This window comes from Mixophyes fleayi, chromosome 3 (assembly GCF_038048845.1).
Source record: "Mixophyes fleayi isolate aMixFle1 chromosome 3, aMixFle1.hap1, whole genome shotgun sequence".
NCBI classification, from domain to species: Eukaryota; Metazoa; Chordata; class Amphibia; order Anura; family Limnodynastidae; genus Mixophyes; species Mixophyes fleayi.
Genome location: NC_134404.1, coordinates 92163835 through 92191257, shown reverse-complemented (window position 1 = coordinate 92191257; position 27423 = coordinate 92163835). Strand labels below are relative to the sequence as shown.

The 27423-nt window shown below is 38.4% G+C and overlaps 1 protein-coding gene across 3 annotated transcripts in view; it reads right to left on the bottom strand.

The window, feature by feature from the left end:
- MED12L (mediator complex subunit 12L) overlaps nucleotides 1-27423 on the bottom strand; it is a 468926-nt gene that overhangs the window by 87621 nt on the left and 353882 nt on the right. For all 3 annotated transcript variants that reach the window (XM_075201969.1, XM_075201971.1, XM_075201970.1), the window contains exons 22-24: nucleotides 20322-20463; nucleotides 10672-10792; nucleotides 3394-3495 (exon numbers count right to left, since the gene is read on the bottom strand). In XM_075201969.1, the coding sequence (XP_075058070.1) occupies nucleotides 3394-3495; nucleotides 10672-10792; nucleotides 20322-20463 (365 nt within the window). The remainder of the gene's footprint in view (nucleotides 1-3393; nucleotides 3496-10671; nucleotides 10793-20321; nucleotides 20464-27423) is intronic.

Sequence of the window (27423 nt, the reverse complement as noted above, 5' to 3'; positions counted from 1 at the left end):
CAGGGAGAGGAGGAAATAGCTGTGTCCTCCTGCAAAGCAATTGTGGCTTCTATCAATGTGACCTGGCCAACCCTTTATCTCATTTAAATAATGTAATTGTAGTTTTAAAGATCTTTATTTCTAAGAACTGCATCTCGGTCATAAGTTGCTACATACATAAGTGTTTTTTTTTACGTAAATAACATAAGCAACTAACAATCAGCAGTTGCTTTTAATTTTTATTATATTTTTTATTTGTAATGTTTTTCTCTCTTTATGTTTATTGGCCCAATCACAATTAAGGTTTTACACCTCTAGAAATAAAGACAATTATAATTTTTTGTACGCTCCAGTATTGATTTTGTTTATTTTATTTAAGTAACGTTTTGATTCTTTGAATTAGAACTATGAGTATTTATTTACATTTGCAGAGTTTCACATCATTATCGGTAGAATTGTCATATGTTCCAACTCTCCCGATTTTGGCTTGACAGTCCTGAATTGTGGACCCAAATAGAGGCGAATTCAACAAATAGGCAGAGCTTCGTCTGAATGTGGGCGCTTGGGGTGGATCAGGGCGAGGTTTCGGTAGGTTGCGTTGGAGCGTATTTTGTCCCAATTATGCATTTTTGAATATTGGAAGGTATGCCATTTTTTATAATTTTTATGGTATGATCACCTACTGAAACATTCATAATACTTTCATTTTCACTTTGAATCACTTATTAATATATACAGCAGTTCTCTGACTCCAAGTAATTGCAATACACAACTAAATTAATTGGAATATACTGCAAAACCCTTAAGTAGTAGAACAGTGTTCTCTATGCAAACTGCTGCTTCATCCTGTGAAGTACTATAGAGACAAAAATCTCCATAAGTGTATTTATTTTATAAGTAAAGTTGACTCTATGTCAGTTGTTGAAACACTTTACTGATGAGCTCCAAAAGCGGTGTTACTGTCTGTAGATGGTAACAATTTATCTTAGAATTTGTCTCTGTTATGCACTGGACACCCAGTGGGAAAACACATTGGTTAAAAAGTATGCTCAAAAGTTACGGCTCTTGCAGTCTAGAGGCGTACTTACAAATGTGGCCCAAAAAGTATACCACTAGTTAAAAATGAATATAATGACCTTGCATTTATGACATATCCTATATGCATCTGTATCAGCTGGATGTGTAGAATGTTAATCAAAAACCGAGCTCACCATATAGTAGTGGCAGAGCCCCTTTGTGTCGTATTAACAAACACAATTCATATTGTCATACTGAACTGAACGAGACATCAGTCATGGGGGTATATTTACTAAACTGCGGGTTTGAAAAAGTGGAGATGTTGCCTATAACAACCAATCAGATTCTAGTTATCATTTATTTATTTCATTCTACAAAATGACAGCTAGAATCTGATTGGTTGCTATAGGCAACATCCCCACTTTTTGAAACCCACAGTTTAGTAAATATACCCTAAGGAGTTATAGTATATGTCACACAGGAAATTGAGAGCTGTGGGTGCTGAATCTATGAGCATATTTCATTACATATATCACTACGCAGAGAGATATATAAATGGTGCAAATTCAAAATAGTATATTTAAATTTAAAATATAAATAAATACATTTTTACGTTTTTTTTATGCAAAGTAAACTAAAAGTGTTCATCTATTTGAAAATAGGACAGAATTGATATTTATTTAACACTCATAGAAACACTTCTGAGTAAACAGTATACTGTATATATTAGAATGGCAACATAGCTCTGACCTCACGTACATCACAATTCCAGGTCTGAAGTGTAAAGTGCAGCAACTCAATGTTATGGACAGTTAGGTATTACTGCTGTTTGACAAGATACCTTTTATGCCTATATTTAGCATAGTAGGCAGCATAATAACAAGGTTACACTGTCATATTGTTAAATGTCCATATGGACTTCTTTTACTACTTTATATGATTTATTTTAACTTAATGTTGGTTAAAATATATTTGGCTACTGATCATAAATCTGTCCATGTAACTCAAAGGTCTGCCTCCTACAAATCATCTAAACACATGAAAAAAGGCCATAAAAGACCTAAAAAGCCAGACAGGATAACAGGAGTCTGACATGTTAATTATCACTTAACACAAGTACAATACATTTTTACTATGAAGGTCATAAAACAAAGATATAGAGCAGATTGCTTTTAACTGCATTCATATTGAAGTGTCTATAACAATTGCATTTTCTACAGATGACGCTCCATATTCACATGCAACTCCAAATCTAGGACCTGATTCATTAAGGATCCTAAATGAAGAGGATCCTTATTTCAGTCTCCTGGACAAAACCATGTTACAATGGAAGGGGTGCAAATGTGTGTTCTGTTTTGCACAAGGGTTAAACACTAACTGTTTTTTCATGTAACACACAAAAACTTGATAGCTTATTAGTACACTGAAATTTAAAGTTGATATGTGTGTGTTACATGAAAAAACAGTTAGTGTTTAACTTATGTGCAAAACAGAACACACATTTGCACCCCTTCCATTGTAACATGGTTTTGTCCAAGAGACTGAAATAAGGATCCTCTTAATTTAAGATCCTTAATGAATCAGGCCCCTATTCTTTAAAAGGCACACTGGGCAAGGTTAGGGAGCTGTGCCAGCCATCTCTTGGCCTGCCCTGTGACATATTTCTGCTGGTGAATTCGTGTCCCATCCTCTATGATGTCATACTAACCATGTGACACTGGGACATGCTATTGTATTTTGAGATGATTATTACACAGAAATAAGATTGACAGGAGGGCTCTTGGGGGAAGTGAGGGCTTTAAAAGGCAGAGAGAAAAATAATGGCTGCTTCTTGAATGGGGAGCTCTGCAAACAGACTCCGTAACAACTACATGGAATAGAGCAAAATGTCCTGCAATAAACATATACAAAATACATATACCAAATAATACAATATACATGTTGCTATACTTTCATTGTTAAATTATACCTTCAGAAAACATAAAGAGAGTTAGAATACATTTAAAAATGGCTTCAATGTCTATTATACGCTCTCAAAAATAAAAACACTATTAAGTATAGTTAATAAAACTACATATCCGATTTAAGCAAAATAGTCATTTATACTTTTAATTTGTTATTAATTTAATCAAATTCACATTATAATAAGTACAAAAATTTAAACTGCTTTGTTAATTTCTAGCAGACTTTCAAGCTGTTATTACCATTAAACTGAGAATGCTGTTTACTATAATATGTCTGCTCTGAGAGTCACAACTAGATTTGACAATTGATATTTTAATATAAGTGTAATTCCGCCTGGCCTTTTTCAGATGTGTGCACAAAAGACATTTTCAGAAATAACTGTAAAACATGTCATTTTGTAGGGTGTTGTGCTGTGAGGAAGAACACACTCACCAGTTGATGGCCCAAACGAGCAGACCTGCGGTGTTCTTAGGAGATGTAGGAGAAGGCGGCACGTCATTCTGGCACCAGGTTCTGCATCTGGGTCACCGCAAGCTGTGAGGAAAGGCTCTCCTGTTAGGTGTCTATCACTCATTTACAGTCACTTCAATGGACCATCATCACATCAGTGTATAACTTTTATTTACGTCTAAACAAAACTTTTATAAGGGATGAGTCTGTATAACAAACATATTACACTGATGGTATATTAATACCTTGTAATAACTTTTAACTTTTTTATATTTAATATTGTTTTAATTGATGCTTGTGCTTTTGCTAATTAACTGGTAATGTTTAGGACACCTGAGCCAGCCTAATTGAGTCACTATAGCTAGAGATATCATGCAAAATCTGACTGCTAGATTGCTTTACCTCTGCTCTATAACCCAGTAAATAATTTAACAGAAGTGTCCCTGCCCCCAGCAAGAGCTGCTCAGTGCATCTGTTTTTCCTATGGCTCATCCATTCCTCTTAAGGGTGTAGTACCATTTAACGATACTGACTACCCCGACAGCGACTATAACAACATGACAATTCCGAAGACTACTAACACAACCTGAAAAAAAAATGACTTAGACACAGATGAAGTGATGTGACGACCCAATGTGTTTCCGACTGAGGAAAATGACATAACGCCAAAACGCGACTCCTCTTAAAGCGCCGATGGACGAACTCGGTTGCCATTCATCCAATGTAAGTATCATTTTAGGGGTTAGGGTGGTAAGTAATTTTTTTTTTCAGGTCAGGGTAGTAGTCTTCGGAATTGTCATGTCATTGTAGTCGCTGTGGGAGTAGTCAGTATCATTAAACTGACTACCAATGCGTCTTAAAGCCGCATCTGAATGCCAGGAGGGAGAGGGGGGCAATAATCACAAGCCAGAAACAAGAAATTACGACTTGTGTTTGGTCCTTATGCTCACACCACCCTCCACTGCCATTTTAAAGTGGCAAATGGTGAACAAAAATATATTTTCCATGTCTGCATCACAGAACCAGCAGAGCACCCAGGAAAACAGTTCTGGCTCAGGGTACAGGGACAGACCTTTGTACAATCTTTTTTGTAGGTCAGAGTGGAGCTTTAAAGACACAAATGAACACATACATCTTCTCCAAGTCATAGAAAAAGGTTTACTTTTCTGTGGCATTGAGTACAGTTTGAGGACACTGTTCATAATAAAACATATAGAACACTGAAAAGTGTCCTAATATTGCTGCTTTTATAACATGTCAGCAGACATGGATCCCTGTTACTAGCTACCAATTGTAGAAACAGTTATCTGTAAAAAGAGATCTCCATTAACATAGATGACATTAGTCAGATTAAAATGTATTATGAACTTGTTATGCACAATGCAACTGGTTTTATTGTCATAGGTAGAGGAGAATAAAATATTTGTTCAGCATTTAGCTCATACACCCCATATACAAAGTAAATCACAAGTACCGCTGACATTTACAGCATCCATAAAGTATTATGGTACAAAGGAGTTTAGCTTTTAAGTGACAAAACATTTAGATGGATCACAGAGTTTTTACCAACCATTTATTTCAGTTCCCAACAAACACAAGACAAGCAGACTCTTATATCTTGTTTTGTTATAATGCCCAGAGGCAGTGACTGCTGAAGTGATGTAACATGAGGGCATGATTAGTTTCAATCAGGTATGTATGGTGCGCTGTCTTACCTAAGAAATGTGCTGCAAGTAAGGGTAAAAAAAAAAGAATGCGCACACGCATGCATAATGCACACACAAAAAACACTTACATTTAAAATAATCACATTAAAAGTATCCCATTAAAATGCATAATATGCCAAAAACCATATAACATGCCCATACACTAAAATGTAGCATGACTGTTCTATTGCACTGATATAGTTGGAGTCTGTTGTGATTCATGGCAGTCTCAAGGGAAAGACAATAAAAGCAAATGTCTTAGGCCCAAAGGTGTTGCTGGCTCTAATAGCTGTAACATATTAAAAGGTTCAAAAACAATAATCTCACGACTCGCTGTCTGTGAAATAAAAGGTTCAGTTTAATATAACGCATGTTACCAGTCACCATGGTAACAAGCAGTGACAGCATGGCAAGGCCACACATACCCATTTCCTTCTTTTCTTAACATTATGGAATAAACAGTTTAGAAAGGCAAGATAGAGGTTGTTGATTTTGCCTTATGCAAACAATACATACAGACATGGACAAATTTGTTGGTAGCGTTACAGCTCAATGTAACAATGCTTCATTGTGAAGATACCGGTTTTATCTGGCCCAATTATACCTATGTTACGCTGACTGGTCGCCCAGGGGTGCCTTACCATGCCAGGGAAGCATACTGTGACGATTATGTAGTATATTGAATGACTGATTGTTATTTTCTGTTGAATTCATGTATGACAATGTATATTGTATGCAATCTCAATTTGTATTTTGCTAGATGACATGAGTTTGAACCTATGCAAGTGTCAATAATCTGTTGAAATTAGCCAGACCAGGGAGAGATAGGCTTCTCTGAGGAGTTTGAAACCCCAAAGTTGTAAACCATCTAACCAAACAGAACGAGCAAAGGTGAGAACTCAAGGTCCTGTGAACATTCCCGATCTCAGGACATCCCTAGCTCACTTCAAAAGCCCTGTGAGATTTTGAAGATCAATCTGTCCTTATTGACAGCTAAATGCCAAAGGTGAGAGCTATGTGGAAAAAGGTTTAAAATCTTCTGTCTTAGACAATATCATGTGCATTTTCATGAGGGGGTCTATCAAGACTGAAATGTCCCATTTTTCTAAATTGTGTTCCCTCACACACCAAGTCTTACCTAGTAAGTAGTGACTCTGGTTTTATTTCCTATTTTATTTCTGAAACTTACTTGTGCAATTTATTGTATGTCTTGTCATTAACTTTTTTGTAACTAAGCCTTGGAAACATTTTTGGGATTAAAATACATTTAAAGAGCAAAATACAAGAAGACAGGGGCGCCACACATAGTGTAATAATATTTCCACAAGTGATAATAGTAACCCAAGTAGTGCTCGTGCCAAATATATAATTCAAAAAAGCTTATCTGGTGCATATGAAGATGAAATTCCAACAGAGGATTCCAAATGATCTCCAATTCCGGGACCAAGTGACTTCAAATAGCTAAAACTCAAAGAATAGCCACAATAGTGTAACACCATTTGAGATACTTCTAAGTTGGTTTAAAAGTTTTAATAAGACCGCTAAGCGATCAATGCAACAAATGCCCGTACATAAAAACAGAATGAAAACAGCTGATCTGTCCTCCTCAAGATCAAACGTATCCATATGTCAAGAGCGTGAGCAGCAATCCCGGCCGGTGAAGGCAACAACACTCCGGATGACGTTAACCAAGGAGAGAGATCCAGATATACCCGACGCGTTTCGTCTTAATAAAGACTTTATCAAGGGATGATGGTGCATAATGTGCAACCTCACTAGTATATATACTCAAAGTAATTAATCTTAGACCAATCTCGGGTGAATCATTTCCACCCTCATGCAGCCGATTTGGAGCGCATATCACGTCATATCCACTTCTGGTCTTCACGAGATGTCACTTCATACAGACGATATGGAACGCACATCACGTCATATCCACTTCCGGTCTCAACGAAACATCACATCCGGCTCGCGTCACCATGGTATCAAATATACATAATTAGTCACATCAAACAAATAGCTATGCTAAATATAATCTCATCGTAACATAATCCAAACATATATATCATCACTTCCGATATTCATCTCGATAAAACCGGGACATAAATTGCAAACCTGGTCACCTGGATGCTCTAGAAGGATGTTCAGTCCAGCAGAAGCCTAGACTTAAATGCTGGAGATCAACCCAGAATGAAGAGAAAAGAAACAACAACCACCCCTGTGCCTCATTCTATCCTCTATACTCTTTAGTTTTCCAATGCTCCAGAGGCTGGGTTAGGGGTGGCCTTAGAAAGTGCGATCCTCCGAGAGGAGTGGATGTCTATAAAGGGGCTGTTACAGGGTTGTCCCTTCTCATCCCAATACATCCCTTGGTCCTCCGCCGAGTTGAAAGTTTGGCAGAAGGCAACCTGACACATTGAGAGCATACTCAGATTAATTAAGGGGCAAGGCTAAGATGATTAAATGACACTCCCAGTATTAACCCCTTACAAGCTTTATCAGCCACACCTGGCTTCCAGCTGATCGGGACTTCTTGTAGAGTAAGGAGGGGGAGAATGAATGTAGCTACAGCCTCCGCACCTGTATTATATAACTGTACTCCACCCGATCCTTACCCATAACCCATCTGGTGTCAATTTGATAAGAATGCACAACAGGATCACTGCAATAACAAACACATTTTTACAATGGGTAATATAGACTGAAAAGTCTCCTATATAGGCATGTCTGCAATGTCCTTTTATCTCATGTAATGAGACACTGCACTTGCACTCTGGTAAGGTGGGGTACATTAACAGGGCTATAAAAAGTACATGTTGTTATACTCCACATGTTGTAAGAAACGAAACGAGGTACAGGCTGGTTAAGGTGATATCAAACTCATTTCATCACATTCATTCCTCCAGAGAAATGATGAAATTAAAAGCTATTGTCTCATGTATACCTGCATGTCTTTGTATGTCATAGAATAAAGCAAAGAAACAGTGAAAAGATACATTATTTCATATTCTCCAAAGATATTCTAAAATTTGCTGGATAGATTTGTTGTTACCCCTTAGAAAAGATTATAAATAATTGGATTATAGTGATATTTCAAACTACTTGCTTTCTTGAATTAGTATCACAAATATCTTCAGTCTTCTAATCAGTCATTTACCCTATTTAAATGGATAAAAGTGGTCACTCTGCTATTTGGTATCATTGTGTGCAGCACAGTGAACAGGGACCAGAGGATTTGTCCGAAAGATCAGAAAGTAAATTACAGACAAGCATGTCAACGTTAAAGGCTATAAGACCCAAGCAGCTTGATGATCCTGTGACTACAGATGCAAATATTATTAAGAAGTTTAAAGTCTATGGGACTGCAGCTAATCTCCTTGGACGAGGATGCAAGATTAAAATCGACCCCAGATTAAACAGAAGCATAGTGAGAATGGTAGAAAAAGAGCCAAGGAAAACTTTCAAAGAGATACAACCTGAACTCTTTTTGAGTGACAGTGGACTCCATGGAAGAAGATCCAGGAGGACAACATTTCTGAAAGAACAACATAAAAAAGCCAGACTAGAATTCTCTTAAATGTATATTGACAAGCCACAATGCTTCTGGGAGAATGTTCATTGGTCAGATGAGCCAAATCTGGAGCTTTGTGGAAAGTTACATCAGCTCTATGACCACACATGAAAAAAATAAGCTTACAAAGAAAAGAACACTGTACCTTGTGTGAAACATGGCGGAAGCTCGGTTATGCTTTGGTGCTACTTTGCCGTTTCTGGCATGGAGTGCCTTGATTATGTGCAGAGCACAATGAAATCTCAAGACTATCAATGTATTCTGGAGCGAAACATACCACCCAGTGTCAGAAAGCGCTGTCTCAGTCACAGGTTATGCGTCCTCCAACAGGATAATGACACAAAACATACAGCTAAAAGCACACAAGAATGGAGAAGAGCAAAACATTGAATCCTATTGAACATCTATGGAAAGAACTGAACCATACAGTCTGGAGAAGGAACCCCTCAAATCTGAGACAACTGGAGCAGTTTTCTCAGGAAGAGTGGGTGAAACTATCTGTTGACAGATGTGGGAGTCTCACTGAGAGCTACAGAAACCGCTTGATTGCAGTGATTGCAGCTAAAGGTTGTGCAACAAAATATTAGGTTAATGGTCCCATCATTTTTGTCCATGCCATTTTCATTTGTTTTATTATTTCAAATATTGAATCAAAAAAGTCACATGCAAAGTCTGATTTCTATTAACTATGGAATAAACAACATATTTGATTCCAATTACTTTTGTTAATTTCAAGTTATTTCAGATAAAAATATGGGTTCTTCTTTGTCCATGTCTGTATACTCTTCTATTTGGTTTGCACTTAAGAGACTGTGGCCTTTCCAAATCATATGAATTTAACTTACCTAGTCCATAGTCCATAAATTCTCTGTATTAATATTGTCACGGAATAGGTAGTAGATACTGTCTTTTAAGATAGACTTTGGCATTTACTCAGCTGCAGACAGAAAACAGCACCAAACAGGGCTGTAACTTGAGTTGTGTGAGAGGGGCAGCCGGCCAAGGGCACAGTTTATATATAGCATAAGATAGAAACCTGGGACACACATACAGGCTATCTTCCCAGTGCTTCTCTTATAATATATATATACATATATAGATGTGTGTGTGAGAGAGACCATAGGATATATTTTATAGCAACCAATCAGATTCTAGCTGTTATTTTGTAGAATGTACTAAATAAATGACAGCTAAAATCTGATTGGTTGCTATAGGCAACATCTCCACTTTTTCAAACCCGCTGTTTAGTAAATATACCCCCATGAGTGCAATTGTTTTTTTCTTTATGAAATAAATAATTTGTGAAACAAATCTCTGCTATCTGCTGTGATCCCCTAGTTCTAAATAGAGGGGATACTTAAAATTGCGGCAGTTTTCGTGGAATTAGGAGCTTGTTAAATAGGCCCCAGTATGTGAATGGAATTGTGCGAGGTAAGACAAAAATTGTATTTTCACGGGTGAATTATTCACACCCGTATCTGTGGCTAATTGAAGTGCTCCCATTGAATGATGCTAAATATAGTACACGGGACATAGCATGTGACATAATGTAAGCTGAACATGCACTAAAAGGAAATATATTTACATATAATATGTATAAGGTTCTGCGCTACCAGAAACATTGCCTACATTGTTCTATAAAGTCCTTTAGAAAACTAGGCTGGCCTTCTGAGTGGAGACCGTGATCTGAACCAGGGGAACATTAGAATTAGTGAATGAGGACGGAGCACTGATGGGATAAAGATAAGATTAGCTTCTTTTTTTTTTTTTTACATATCTTAACATCTCAATAGCTATTCCTACAAAGATCATTACAATACATTGAAAAATCTCTAGCAAGACAGATACACGCAGATGTACTACTGCTAACATATTAGTTGACTCTCACTGTAATAAAATGCATACATGTTATTTTGTTAAGAAAACATACATCATACGCTGAATCATGTAATGTCAGACAGCCCTAGTATTCAGCGATGCTACCTGCAGCCAGGAGGGATGGAAGAGCGACATGCTGCACCACATCTTCCAGTGAAAAGCAGTGCCGTGCTATTAGAACAGCAACAAAAGTGGCCAGTGAGTCGTGAAATGACAGATCACTAACCTACAAAGCAGGAAGAAAAGCAGAATGAGCAGGTGTGCCAAATGGAACAGTACAGGTTAGTGGTATCATTAATCACATTTTGAGGATTGACAGCATGGTGCACGAAGTACAATGAACTGTGAAGAAGACTCACACTGGTCACATGTCCTATAATTCCACCCAATCACCAAACAAACAGATCCTGTCATCAATGTGGCAGTCCTATCTGATCATTTGGTGATGAGGTTAACATATAATAATGGGCTCCATTTACTCTATATAGGCAATGCCATACACACCGGTCATTGGTTGACTTATTTTTAGCCTGTCCAATCAAAGCCCAATTTGTATTTTGATCAAGCTAGACAATTAGTGGTTGCTCTGGAGCCAAGCATAGTCAGATGACGGGCCAATCTGATTAAAGACTTGATCTAACAGATAGTAGCATGTCTGGTAATCCTTAAGTAATGTTCATAAACTTAAAAAAATTAACAAAGGCATTTATATTTCTCATATTACCACACATTATATAGTACTGTACATTGTGGGCTGGGCTTATCTCAGCTGAAGAGAATGCAACTATATCCTCTGCTTTCTGAATATAGGAGAGAGTTTAGTGAACCCTAAAGGATATTATCCTGTACGTCCCTATATATAGGGAGAATGCTGGACTGGGAATTGTCCACCCTGATACATAACTCCATTACCACAACACAGTATGTATAATACATTTCCTCCATGGTGGGAAATAGCTGAAAACCCAAGGTGGTCAATATGAAACACTTTTATACTTGCCAGTTTTCAATTAATAATATACGTATTAAACGCTGTAATGAGATTATAGATTACCATGGAGTGCAGGCCTTGTGCCTTTCTAATGACACACAATGCTTTGGTGACTCACTTTTATTTGTAATAATGAGTATATCATCCCATGAAATAAAATATGAATAACATTAATGATAATAAAGTCACGCTAGATTGTACTGAAGTAGTCAAGAAGATTAAAAGAATCATAATCAGATAAAAATACTGATAACAATTATAGTCAATGAGTGACATTACATCAGCATTTGATTATGAAGACTAACTTACTGCCTATTGTAGATACAGAAGATAGCGGTTTCCGAAAAGTTCCCTGACCAATATAAGGCTAGATAATTACCAAATTCCTGCATGTTAAGTGCATGTAAACATGCTGTTAAAATATAAATCATTGTACCACCTGAAGTCATACATTTTTACACACGTTTACCTTGTGTTTTGCTGCAGTATATTTCTTTAAAGGTTTAATGTGTCTGATGTACCCTAATGCCATATATGCCTAGCTCACGAAATGTCAAGTAGACTCCCGTAGTTCAAACCCATATTAGATGCTTATATAAACATAGTGCACTTTATATACATTTGTACTTATATTTCAACATGCATTTAAAATGCATTGAAAACAACAGTGTGTGCACAGCCTTAAAGTCATTGTGATTTCTAATACGATTACCATCTATAATAGGATGTTATGTGGTTTCTAACTGAAGAGTAGTAAAGCTGTAAGTTATAATATAAATTAGCAAAACTGACCTGATTGTTGACCCTGGCATAACACTTTAGGTGTCAACGATGGTTCTATGTGTAGATGAAGGTGCAAGTGAGGCAGCATAACATATATGGTACATGGCACAATGCATCTGGCTAGAAAGAGTCTCTTATGGGCCTTGACAAACAATAATAGTTATATTGGATTTCCGAGCAAGGTGCTGTGCAGTTTTTGAGGTAGCACGGATATGTTTGATATTTAAACGTGTGAATTAAAAGCCATGTTTTGGGGTGTAATAAACAGGAGTCTATCAGACTGTTTTAGAGAGCGATATTAGTACAGACAGTTGGATGCACAGCCTATTGTGTGAGCTGTTACTGGTGGTGTACATAGACTTTTTAGTGTAGGAAGTGGACAACTCTGTATAATATATGGGGGTAAATGTATTATACTTTGGTTTTGTCAAGTCGCCGGAAATCGACGAGTTGACAGCTAAAATTTAAAGCGGCGCTGCCTTGTAAAGGCAAGTTTCCCTTTACAAGGCAGCACCGCTTTAAATTTTGTCTGTCAACTCGCCGATTACCGGCGACTTGACAAAACCGGAGTATAATACATTTACCTCATGGTGTTTAGAAAAATGTGTAAATGTAAAAATTAGAGATGGGTGGGCTCGGTTTCCCGAAAACTGAGCCGAGGATCCAAGTACCGAGCCGAGTCGGCTCGGTACTATCGCACTTTTTCGGATTCCAAAGCGAGGCAAAACGTCATCGTGACGTTGTCGGATCTCGGATCTCGTGAGTTTTCGAATCTATAAATACTGCCCTCCACGGCGATCTAGCACCATTTGAGAGAGGGATACAGAAGGGGTAGAGCAGTTGGGCAGGCAAACAAATTGTAATAATAATGCTGTCAGTGTTCTTCAAAGTCTCCAGTGACATTGTATTGTGCATAGCTCATACAGAAACAGGAGGGCTGATATTGTTGTTGTCACTCTCCAGTCTCAGTCATGATGATACTAATCCCTCTACCTCATGTGCTAAAGCCTACATTTAGTGGTTTTAAGTAGGGAAACACAAATGTAAATAAAAAGCTTGTACCTTTTTAAAGAAAAAAAAGGTGCAAGTTTACTGTAGAAAAACATAAAATTGCCAAGATACCATTCTACCCAAAATATTACCAGGCATACCAGCATCAGGTAGTTCCCTTCTCTTAGCTAGATTTCAACACCTGCAATGTACACTGTGATCATATTCACCCTCATCATTGTGTACATCTTCTTCAAAAAAATACTAATTCATCACCGCCGGAATCCACCATCACAGAAGTCTGTGTACTTTGATGTAATTGCCAATAATAGCCTTCCTCATAGAATTTGTAGTTCATTTTATGGCAGAGCTGTCACGATTTTTGGGCAATTCTTTTAGAGCAGAGCAAATTTCAAAATGTTGTGCTGACTCATCTGCATCTCCACTGGGTGTCTTGGAAGTTTTTTCCGAGAAGCAGTTGCCAGAGAAACTGAAGGAGGAGACGTCATTACAAGATGTTGATAGCTCTTGGATCCTGGTGAAGCAAATTAAGTCCTAGATCTACAGTTACATTATAGTTAGCGGATTTGCTTAGTTTAATTTCATCCTTCAATTTCTCTAGCTGGTTCTCAAAATGTATATTTAGGCAATCACTTGACTCGCTGGACTAAAGTACATTCCCCTCAAATTCTAGTCTTCTTGCAGCTGCTGCATTCTCCTACTTGCTATTGCAGAATCCCTAAAATGACCCTAAATTTTTCGGGACACAGACACCATCTCCTGCATGTCATTGTCATGTTTTAAAATGTTCTGTAACACCAAGTTGATTGTGTGATCAAAGCAGGAAATGTGATGGAATTCCCCTTGCTGTAATGCTCTAACAATATTGGTGGCGTTATCAGAAATGACATACCCTCAGGAGAGTCCAAGCAGGATTAGCCATGTTGCAATGACATCCCTTACATTTTGGAACAGATTGTCAGCTGTATGCCTCTTAGTGAAGCCACTGATACACAGAGTAGACTACTTCTGAAAAATGTGACGTACTTGGGTACATGCCGCTGCTGTTCCTGCTGGTGAAGGCGAATCACCAACCCAGTGGGCTGTCACAGTCATCTAATCTTTAGTTTGCCCAGTTCCGCTTGTCCCCATATCTGTGGTTAAGTGTACAGTGGGTAGACTGGCATTTTGTAGCCCAATAATTAAATTTTTATGTACTTTCTGGTACAGGTGAGGAATAGCTTTTCTAGTAAAATGGTGTTGTGATGGAATTTGGTAATAGGGACAGAAGACCTCAAGTAACTGTCTAATACCAGATGCATTAATAGTGGATATTGGATGCAGATCTAATACTAGCATAGTCCCCATGGCGCCTGTGATCCGCTTTGCGACTGGGTGACAGCTTTCTTACTTTCTTCCTCTAGCAAAGGATTGTTTAACAGTCAATTGTTGTAAACTACTAGTAGTATTCTTCTGGGTTGAAGATCGACCCCCAGCAGCAGCAGCAGCAGCAGCGGGACTAACGCTTAATAACTCTTCGGAGGAATCCTGGCTAGTGGAGAAGTCATCTAGCCTTAGCAACTTGGATGTGGGACTAACTCCTATCACTTGTGAGGATATTGATGATGAAGGTGTTGGGGGTGTAGATTGCAGGAGCTGGGATCTAGATGAGAGAAGGGAGGTAGATGATGCTGGACTGCTTGTTGTTATTTTTTTAACATAAGTTTCTGATTTTCCCAACAGCTCCCCATGAACTCGCTTCAAATGCCATAACATGGATGAGGATCCTAGATGGTTAAGGTCCCTACCTCTATTGAGTGTGGCTTTACAAACGCTACAAATGGATAGACAACTGTTATCAGGATTTGTGTGAAAATAATTGCACACATAAGAGGTGGATTTTTGGTCTTATGCCCAGGCATGACAATGGCCTTTTTCTTACCACTGGCAAGAAATGCTGCAATCTTTGTTTGAAAGTGTATGAAAATAATATTGTGACCTGTGAAGTGGTCAAAATTGACTGCAAATGACTTTAAATTAGTGTTAGTGAGGTTAATAATAATGTACAATAAAATATTAAAAACAAGAGCAAAATTATGTGATTTTAGCATATTTTAGCAATTTGTCTAAAAAAATACAGATCCAAAACCAAAACACACGAGGGTGGTTTTGCCAAAACCAAAACCAAAACACAAAGCTAATCCAGATCCAAAACCAAAACCACTTCACGGGGGTCAGTGAGCCTCTCTAGTAAAAATGTAGTCATCAGGATGACATCAGGGTTTAGTGGTGTATATAGGTGTTATCAGTGCTGGACGTGCTATAATGTGTGAGGTTTAGTGGTGTTTGTCAGCTTATTAATGTAGACAGCTGAAGGCGTAGTATAACATGTGGGAACTTCTTTTTGTCAGTATATTACTGTGGGCAGTGGGAGGTCCTCAGGGAACTTTTGTGATTTAGTGATTTGTAGGTATTTATGCTTGTTTAAAGCATATTAAATTGTTCTATATCGTATGGAATATCATATGAAGCACAGGCCTTTTGTCTTTATAATGGCCACACAATGCTTTGGTGACTCACTTTTATTTGTTCTGCAGTTGGGCTAGTTTTCTGATAACCTTTTGAAGTGTATTTTTAATGACACAGCTGAATTCCAATCCTAATTACAAGTAAAATGAATAGGTTTGCTAACCCCTACATAAATTCAAGAATTTTCCAGAAAATGTGTGGCCTTCCTTAGGGCTAATCTGACCCTTACTAAGTTTTACCAACTCAATATATTGTCATTTGTCATTTTAGCATGTCTGGTGCTGAGAGTGAGGGTCACGGTACATGTAACATGAGTTTAGTGCTGTGTGCAAGGGTATTACTAGTACTACTATAGACACTTTTGGATGGCATAACAGTGATGTGAGTGGATTACAGGTTCTATTAGTGAGCAGATTACAGATTCCATTAGTGAGCAGAGTTATCACTTTAAGTACTGGAGGAGGGAAAAGGTAGCAGAGATAGGAGCAGGAACAAAGGAGATTAGTGCGCAAACTGTATAGTACTTGTGAATATCTAACTATAATGTGTGTTTGTGTAGTTTTAATTATCCATTCAGCATTGGTCTTTCAGTATCAGTGTTTCTGTGTCAGTGTAGTGTCTGTGTGTACCTGTATGTTACAGAATGTGGTTTCATATGCAGGAAGCAGTTACTCACAAGACAGGAAATGACTCCTTTGCAGGGCAGCTGCTGTCTGTCAGGGTACAGTTTGCAGCACTTAATGCCTGTGCTAACGAAGACAGAGTTCTGTCCCCTGATTGGTCCTAGATCCATTTTGTTTGTATCCAACAGTGTCTCACTTGCTACTTTTCAGGTATATTAATATATACTTGAAGATGTCTGTCTGTCTATGTTCTATGTCTGTCTATGTTTGTGTTAGAAAATTTAGACTGTAAGCTCCAATGGGGCAGGGACTGAGGTGAATGAGTTCTCTGTACACCGCTGCGGAATTAGTGGCACTATATAAATAAATGGTGATGATGATGATGTAGGGAGGCATAATATGCATAAGGAGGGCTGAATGGGTGATACAAAGAGGTGCAAATTATTCTGTGTTTATTTAGTCATATTAATTCAACTACTGTACATCTCGCGCAATGTACAGATGTTTTTTCTATATGAACTGATATTGATATTATTATTTATTGTTATTTCCTAAAACGCACATAAGTTAAAAGAAACCCGTTACCTACCAAGAGTAAGAAGTCCATGAACTCTTAACCTGATATTTAGGGATTGAAATTAACTAAAGATAAGGGGCCTGATTCATTAAGGAAAGTAAAGCAAAAATGGAGTAAGTTTTCTAATGGACAAAACCATGTTACAATGCAAGGGGTGCAAATTAGGGGCCTGAATTATTAAGGATCTTAAATGAAGAGGATCCTTATTTCAGTCTCCTGGACAAAACCATGTTACAATGGAAGGGGTGAAAATCAGTTAATTATTTAGCACATAATTTAAGTACTGGCTGTTTTTTCATGTAGCTCACAAATACTTGATAGCTTTACTTGTACACTGAAATTTAAAGTTGATCTAGGACATGCCCTTCCCCAACTATAAACCTGTCCCCACATTTTACATTTACCTCCCCCTCCAATGCAACATGGTTTTTGCCAAGGTAATAAAAAGTTACTCATTTTTTTTGCTTTACTTTCCTTAATAAATCAGAGCCAAGATGTGTTAGGCATTAAAACTGAAAAATACAGTAATATATAATATGAATATATTATAATGAATATATTTATACACCAGTTCGATATAATAATATATAGTGCTATGATGCTGCACTGTATGTGATATGAATAAAATAATTATAATACCGTGCAGTAACAAATGCTGATTACTGAGAACTGTATTTATTGATTTAAGTTAGGGTTGTGGGATGGACTTCACCAAAATATGCCAGCAGTGTTCTCAATTATTTTATTCATAAACACAGCTGTTTCCAACTAAAATCAACTAGGTTCAGCTCATCCTCCTCTAGAGCACAATCATTTTGTCTGGGTTCAGCTATACTGTACTTATTTATAAAACTTTTAGGGAACTAGTTCAGATGACCATGGTTATATCATCCATGTTAATCATACAATTCAAATCTCTGTCCGGTTACGTTATTGTAGAAACTATAGTCTGATATGAGGCCTCTGATGGAAATGTTTGACCATACTCATTCAATAACAAGCACCACAGAAAAGAATTTTGACCAATAGTATAGACAAACCAGTTAATTACAACACAAACATTCAAGGTTCATAAGGTTCATTCTGCTAGTTTTAAAACTAAAATAAAATTACAGTTATAAAAAAAGAAAATTATATATATGTGTTAGAAGTTTAAGGGTCGTCGCCCCCCTGCCGGAGTTTGCTCATACACATGCGCCACTCCCCAGCAACCAAGCGCCTATTTCGATACCCACTCTATATAGAGCAAGCACTTGAAGGCTAAGGGCGAAGGCTTCCGCACTATAAAAGTATATTTGTTTGGCCTGGACAGACTGGCAAGGCTTACCCCCTGCCATGCTTAACGTGTTCAGTAGGCCTCGAGGATAGCGATCTCCAGGGTTTGGGTGATCCACCGCTGCAGACGACTGTGTGTAGGTTTTGAATGTGGGAGCGGGACAGTACTTTCATTTATATTTATACAGCCATTTATATCGCATTTATATTGCATTTAGTTGTTATCCTACTACTGCCACCAAATATGCCATGTCAAGCTTGGATAAATGTTGGATAAATGTTTTTCTAAAAAATAAAATATACATATAGATATACCTATCTATGCTTTGCTTTCCAACTGAACAGCTTTAATATATTTTTACGTCTTGATTCAATATCAGTTTAACTCATTCTTTATCGTGTCTTCTGTCTCTCAGATTATAGCAGTTTTACCAGTGTAGCTTATAATAAACATAACATACTGGTAGGTTAATTGGCTGCTATTAAATTGACCTTAGTCTCTCTCGGTGTGTGTGTGTGTGAGGGAAATTAGACTGTAAGCTCCAATCCGGCAGGGATTGATATGAGTGAGTTCTCTGTACTGCGCTGCAGTATTAATGGTGCTATATAAATGATGATGACAGTGATGAAAAATCTCCAAAGACAAAATACTGGATTTGGTAAATATTAATAATATACTTGGGGGTTTAAATACCCTTTAAAGGCCGGTACTCTTTCCTTAACCATTTTGAGGGCTTCATGAGACCAGCTGTAGGGCCAGGCTATGTACTGGTCAGCTGTGTTATAGAATGTTGGCATCATTCCGGTATAAAAGCACAGGTTGTTTATATGTTTATATGATCATGGAATGTCCCTGTGACTTGTGATGTCCTACAATTAGGGGAGGGTGTGTGCAATAATTCATATACACAATTATACATATAAAATGAATCATAATATATGTTTTCTATTACTCTAGTGATATGAGAACTAGTAAGAAATTTGCTGCAGCAAAACACATGTTATCAGACCCAGTCTACATAAACAATATTCTGCAGCAGGAAACAAAATTCCTACATGACAAAACAAACATAAGATTAATCCTGTGTAACTTTCAGTTCTGTAAAGCCCTATGTGTCCAGTTCAAGGTAAAAGTTGTGCAGTACTTTAATCTTTAATACTAGTTTCTGATAGTATCCTTATTTCTTCTGAAGCATTTAATGGGTAGTAAAAAGCATGAGCTACTGTATCATATTGTAAATTTATGGTTTGTTTTTTCACTACTATGTTAAAATCGCTGCAAAATATACTTGTAGTTGATTTCATTTTTGATCCAGCTTGTATCCTGCAGGAGCTAGTATTGCGTCACGTATGAGGGGTTTTCTTTGGCCAAGCCCAGGATCAATAGATTTACACCTACTGAATAGCCTGGATCTAGGTGAGCAATACAGAGGGTGAATGAGGAATGGTTTGAGGTGTTTTATTTAATTTAAAATTACTTTATAAACTCATATGTGTGTTTTATTTAAATGTATTCCTGGTGCACTACAGGTCACAGTGGGCCCTGGGTGCCTGGGCATGCTGGCACTTGGGAAACTACAAGTTTACTACTACTGTAGTTTAATCCTTGTAAAGTGAGAAAAAAGTTGACATTTTTGGATGTTTAAAAGCAGAAGTGACAGTAAAGCATTTTATTTGCATATCTTTGATTGACAGTTCCTTTGATATTTCTTGCTGATTAATAAAAAAGAATATTATTAGGATATCAACAGTCTTCATAATTGCACCACCGTACACAACGGGGGCTATTTATGATAACTGTTCTGCAGGTAACCATTAGCAACCAATCCGATGTCTAAACTGTACTAGATAAATTATAGTTAAAATCTGATTGGATGTTCTGGGCCACACCTCCTTTTTCTACACGGTTACCTGTAGAACAGTTTTCATAAAGCTCCCTTAATAAAATATGTATGTTTTTAATGGACAAACAATAGTTGGCACTTACATCCACACTGCAGAGTAAATCATTAAAGCCCCATACGTGATTGGAGGAACAACAGAGAGCCTTAAGTACTCCCAGCCATTCCGAGCTGAGCACTGTGCAGCAAGCTGTCAGTTCTGCACACAGGTTAGATATATCATTGATCCTACAGAAATAAAAGACATTACATTAATGTGGTTTACATGAGAGCAGAATAATAATAAGCCCCTTCCCCCAACAGACTCAGGGCTGTAGGAGACCCAGAGAGAGATACAAGGAAGAACTTACTTAACTCTGTATAAACTGTATATACTTTGTGAATTCTATTTATTTTCATTAATGAAATAACATTTAGGCATAGGGAGGCACACAGCGAATCCAACATGATTCAGAAGTATTTTTTTCTGCTATGATATTAACGGAACAATACAAGTAAAATACAAGTTGTCTTAGCTAATACCAACACACATGGGTGGCCAAATTGGATGAAATTTAGCCATTTGGCACTTGGAACAATTGGCTAAATCATTTCTGTCTTCTACTGGGTCCTGTTAGTGCATTTCAAGGTCTCGTCCAACTGCATTTTCCAACATACCCGATAATGATTCAATCAATTTCATTCAGGATACAATTGGAGGTCCTGTATTGAGGTCACGCATACTGCGTCATCAGGCCACTTGCTGGTGACATTGCAGACTGTGAGGCCAACTCAAAAGCTCTAAGGAGCATGAAAATATTTTAGAAGAAGTTGTGATTGTAAGGGGAGAATTTGTTTTATACACAACAGACTTCCTGTCAGTAATTGCATTTAAGGATATTATAGTCAGCATCTTTAAGATACAATTTGCAGAATTTTTGGCTCATCATTTAGAACACTAGTTTTCATGTCAATATAAATGCAATACTCTTAAGCTCTGCCAATGTATGGGAACTTTTACATATCATTTTGTGAATGTTATTAGTAGCTCTTTTATATAAAATCAACTTCTTATTATTATAATTATTAATGATCATAATCTTTTATTTGTATAGTGCCCCTATATTACACATTGCTCTACATATAGTATTTCATCATTCACAACGGTCCCATTCCCAAAGGAGCTTACATTCTATATACTCTACCACACACCCATTTTGTCACCAGAATATTAACCTACCAATATGCTTTTGGAGAGTGAGAGAAAATCGGAGCAACCAGTGGGAACATGGGGAGAATATACAAACTTCACACAGATTAAGCCTTGTTTGGTAATGAGCCCATGGCCCAAGGCAGCAATATGCTCTATAACCACTGTACCAACTATATTTAAGTTTACTGGTGCAAGGTAATTAAGGGTACAAGGCACCTGGTATAGGATTGTGTTTGGTATAAGAGTATGGTGTGTGCAATTTCTAATTGATTTTGGTAATGTAGTTGTCAATTGTCTCTCATTTCCTGGGATAGCCCCAATTTTTAAATATTAGACTATGAAAATTGACATCCCTGGAAATATTCCTATTTTCACAATTGACTGTCGAGTAACCTATAACAGCAACCTCTGTATATATGGCCCCTACCCTAACTGGTAAAGGTTTCCATACACTATAAAGAAGTGCTTGACATTTCCGTGTAATAAATCTGTATCTGGAACCCCTTTAGTTTTGGGGCACACTGATAGACTCTTGATAATCTTAATGGATAAACTTAAACTGAGTCCTTCTATCTGTATGGTAAATTACAGGCAGGTTATTACATTTCATGCTAATAGTTAAGATACACCCAGGGTATCCCTCTATGAGGCATTTTATTTATGGTTTGCCCTGTACACTCAAGTTCTGTCTCATCAGCCAAAATTAAGCCAAATGCCATTCAAAACTTGCCCCAAATCCGCCAATATATTACTATTTATAATCTATATTTTATATGAACTAAAGCGTGCACAAAATAAAATAAAAGAGGATGCCATCAATTTAATATCTTGTACCGCATATCCCTTTATCAGACGTGCCAACTTGAATTTTTATTATGGTAAGATTGTGAGGAATACTAACTTTTTCTTTTCAAGGGGTCATGAGAAAAAGGGGTTCACTGCTCAGTGGGACTAATCATAGGATATGTCAGGAGCTCCCTGAGCTCCATATGGGGGGAAATGGAAGGTATGGATGGCTCTTTACTCAATAAGAAAAACAAATATTTGTACTACAATCTTCATTGTGATATGTTTACTAATATGATTTTATCATTGCTTGTATTCTATATGCTCATTTTTTACTAAATATTAGAGATGGGCGGGTCCGGTTCTCCGAGAACCGAACCCACCCGAACTTTGGGTATCCGAGTACCGAGCTGAGCAGCTCGGTACTCTCCCGCCCATTCCGAATCCAAATCGAGGCCGAACGTCATTGTGACGTCGTCGGATCTCGGGACTCGGTTCTCGCGATACTTCAACTTTATAAATACACGCCTCCACAGCAATCCATCGCCATTTGACAGAGGGAGAGAGCAGGGTGTAGTCATAGGCTAATTAGAGCAGGGACAGAGAATACCATATTGTTCTTGCAATTGCTCTAACCAAAATCGCTAGTGCAGAGAGGAGGATAGAGGTTTATTATTTTTTCTTCATATTTGGCACTCCCCAGCGCTTTTGGGGTGTCCCCCATAATTGTGCATTAATATTTCTGGCTGTCAAAAGTCATATCTGTCAGCAGTATCTACTCAATAATTTTTAGCACTCCTCAGTGTTTTTGGGGTGTCCTCCCTAATTGTGCATTAATATTTCTGGCTGTCAAAAGTCATATCTGTCAGCAGTATCTACTCAATAATTTTTAGCACTCCTCAGTGTTTTTGGGGTGTCCTCCCTAATTGTGCATTAATATTTCTGGCTGTCAAAAGTCATATCTGTCAGCAGTATCTACTCAATAATTTTTAGCACTCCTCAGTGTTTTTGGGGTGTCCTCCCTAATTGTGCATTAATATTTCTGGCTGTCAAAAGTCATATCTGTCAGCAGTATCTACTCAATAATTTTTAGCACTCCTCAGTGTTTTTGGGGTGTCCTCCCTAATTGTGCATTAATATTTCTGGCTGTCAAAAGTCATATCTGTCAGCAGTATCTACTCAATAATTTTTAGCACTCCTCAGTGTTTTTGGGGTGTCCTCCCTAATTGTGCATTAATATTTCTGGCTGTCAAAAGTCATATCTGTCAGCAGTATCTACTCAATAATTTTTAGCACTCCTCAGTGTTTTTGGGGTGTCCTCCCTAATTGTGCATTAATATTTCTGGCTGTCAAAAGTCATATCTGTCAGCAGTATCTACTCAATAATTTTTAGCACTCCCCAGTGGTTTGCGCTCAGAATGGATTCAAAGCAGTCCACATATGATCTAAATGAGCAACCAGGTTCTGTCACCAGTCCTGATGTTAGTGTTCCCAGTACGTCATCTGGCCAAGGCGATGTCAAACAACAGAGTGTTTTCAAATTAGTGCAAAAAACAAAAACCAAAAAAAAATTTACTGTATTGAAGCGAAAAAGAAGTGTAACTGAGCAAAAGTTAAGTGACGATAAAAAAAAAATTGCAAGCATGCCATTCTACACACGCAGTGGCAAAGAGAGAATGAGGCCTTCACCTTTGGCTATTAGTGGCAGATCCCAAAAAGTTACCCAGGCTACAATTGGTGCACAACTACTGTTACGCGTCAAAGCTGAGCTGCAAGATACCAGTGAGGCATTACAGGAGAATATTTGCTCTGATTCACAAATGACAACAATCCCTGTGGAGAGTCCATCCAACAGTGGGATGTCTAATCGTGAGCATTCTGCTGATGTGTGCCTTAATAGCCCGAGTGTAGCCGGTGATACCCAAATTGAGGATGCCACTTTGGAATTAGAAGAGGATGAGGGGGAGATTTGTGTAGGCGACGAGGGCGCTAATGAGGATGTTGATGAGGATGAGGTTGTTTGTGTAAGTCCTGCACCAGTGGCAGCAGTTCTGGCACGTGACAAGAAAAAGGCCATTGTCATGCCTGGGCATAAAACAAAAAAATCCACTTCTTATGTGTGGAATTATTTCTACCCAAATCCAGACAACAATTGTATAGCCATTTGTAGTGTATGTGAAGCCACAGTCAGTCGAGGGAGGGACCTTAACCATCTTGGAACCTCGTCTATGTTACGCCATTTAACGAGAGTTCATGGCAAAGTGTTGGGAAAAGCTGAAAGTTCTTCCCAAAAGAATACAAGCACTCCCTCATCAGCTAAGACCCTCCGCTCACCGACATACCGACGGCTACAAAATACACCCACCACACCATCCTCATCAATATCCTCAGTAGCGCTCGGAGTTAGCCCGGCATCCCACTTAAGGCTGGATGACTCCGGCACTATTATTGATTCCTCTGAAGAAAGCGTTAGTCCTGCTGCTGCTGTTGCTGCTGCTGGGGGTGAATCGTCATCCCAGAGGCAGGTGAATAAAATGAGCAGTCCTACATTTCAGCAATTAACTGTGAAACAATCATTTGCGAGGGGAAGCAAATATGACAGCAGTCACCCAGTCGCCAAGCGAATCACAGACGCCATGGCTGCAATGTTAGTGTTAGATCTGCGTCCAATCTCCACAATAAACGCAGCTGGTTTTTCACAGTTAATTGAGGTTTTGTGTCCGCGTTACAGAATTCCATCGCGACACCATTTCTCCCGTAAAGCTATTCCACAACTATACCAAAAAGTGTGTAAAAATGTAGAGATTGCGCTGAAAAATGCCATTCTGCCCACTGTTCACTTAACCACAGATATGTGGACAAGTGGAAGTGGCCAAACCAAAGACTATATGACTGTGACAGCCCACTGGGTTGGTCATTCACCTTCACCAGCAGGAACAGCAGCAGCATGTACACCACTACGTAACATTTGTCACAGGCAGGCCACTCTTTGTATCACCGGCTTCACTAACAGGCATACGGCTGACAATTTGTTACGCAAACTGAGAGATGTGATTGATGCATGGCTTATACCACTCGGACTCTCCCCAGGGTATGTCATTTCAGATAACGCCAACAATATAGTGCGAGCATTACAGCTGGGTGATTTCCAACATATTCCCTGTTTTGCTCACACCATCAACTTGGTGGTGCAGAGCTTCCTACGAAATAACCGTGAGGTGCAGGAGATGCTTTCGGTGGCCCGTAAAATTTCAGGCCATTTCAGGCATTCAGCCACAGCATGTAGGAGATTACAGCAGCTCCAAGAGCAGTTTAACTTGCCCTGCCACCAACTTAAGCAAGAGGTGGTAACTCGGTGGAATTCCACCCTGTACATGCTTCAGAGGATGGAGGAACAGCGCAAAGCCATCCAAGCATATTGCACAAGTCATGACATTGGGAAAGGAGGGGGGATGTATTTCACTCTTGCACAGTGGGGAATCCTTTCAGTGCTGTGCAAGGTGCTGAAACCATTTGAAGTTGTGACATGTGAGGTCAGTGCAGACTCTGCTAGTTTGAGCCAAGTCATTCCTTTAATTAGACTATTGGAAAAGCAGCTTGAGAAAATGAAGGAGGAGCTGAAAGCAAGCAATTCAGCAAAGTATGTTGGCCTTGTCGATCAAGTACTTAATTCGCTTCACAATGATCCTCGAGTTATTAAGATCTTGAACTCGGATCAGTACGTTTTGGCCACTGTGCTTGATCCAAGGTTTAAAACCTACATTGAGTCTTTACTTGTAAATGAGCGAGATGTGAACTTTTGCAAGGAGCTATTGCTCAGCAAGTTGGCCGCTGAACTGGGCCTCGGCTTGACGACGTGTCCTCCTTCACTTTCTCAAGCTGTTGCTCGTAAAAAATTAAATTTCCAAAAAAGAAGCAGGGAAGACACAGGGGGCAGACGAGAACAATTTAACATCTGGGCTGGTTTGAAGGATTTTTCAAAAAAATGTGTCACTTTGCCCATAACTCCATCCAATATGAGTATAAACATGCAAAGGATGGTGGAGGATTACTTTCAAGAGGTAGTTGATATGGAAATGTCAGACAGTCCCTTTCCTTACTGGGAAGAAAAGCAGGCCATTTGGAAACCCATGTACAAACTTGCTTTGCAATACCTAAGCTGCCCACCCTCCAGTGTGTACTCTGAACGAGTGTTCAGCACAGCAGGGAACTTAGTCAGTGATCGCCGTAGAAGGTTACTTCCCAAAAATGTGGAGAAAATGATGTTTATAAAAATGAACTACATCTTCCACGAGGAAGGCCTTCACCATCCAAGACATCCAAGCACTGACTGTTCTCTAATGGCGGATTCAAGCGGCGATGAATTGATAGTCTGTGATGATGACGTACACACTGATGAGGGTGAGGATGAAGCTGAAGATGATGCCGATAACATCTTTTTAAAACTTTCTATGTAAGTGTAGGGTGCAATCTACCCCCAAAGAGGAAAGGGACTTGTGGCATTTCCATATCACATACCATCTTGAAAGGCTGCTGTTAGGGCAATTTATCCTTAAGGGTAGGGTGTCATAGACAGAGTGACCCTAAACTGGCTTTGTCCATTTTTCATAATATTGTACAGTCTATAATGGCTGAATTTTTTAGTATTTTATACAAGTGGAGGGGGGCCTAGAGAGACAGAAACCAAACTGGCTTTCTCCATGTCAATTAATATTGTACAGTCTATAATGGCTGAATTTTTTGGTATTTTATACAAGTGGAGGGGGGCCTAGAGAGACAGAGTGACCCCAAACTGTCTTTCTCCATGTCAATTAATATTGTACAGTCTATAATGGCTGAATTTTTTAGTATTTTATACAAGTGGAGGGGGGCCTAGAGAGACAGAAACCAAACTGGCTTTCTCCATGTCAATTAATATTGTACAGTCTATAATGGCTGAATTTTTTGGTATTTTATACACGTGGAGGGGGGCCTAGAGAGACAGAGTGACCCCAAACTGTCTTTCTCCATGTCAATTAATATTGTACAGTCTATAATGGCTGAATTTTTTAGTATTTTATACAAGTGGAGGGGGGCCTAGAGAGACAGAAACCAAACTGGCTTTCTCCATGTCAATTAATATTGTACAGTCTATAATGGCTGAATATTTTGGTATTTTATACAAGTGGAGGGGGGCCTTGAGAGACAGAAACCAAACTGGCTTTTTCCAT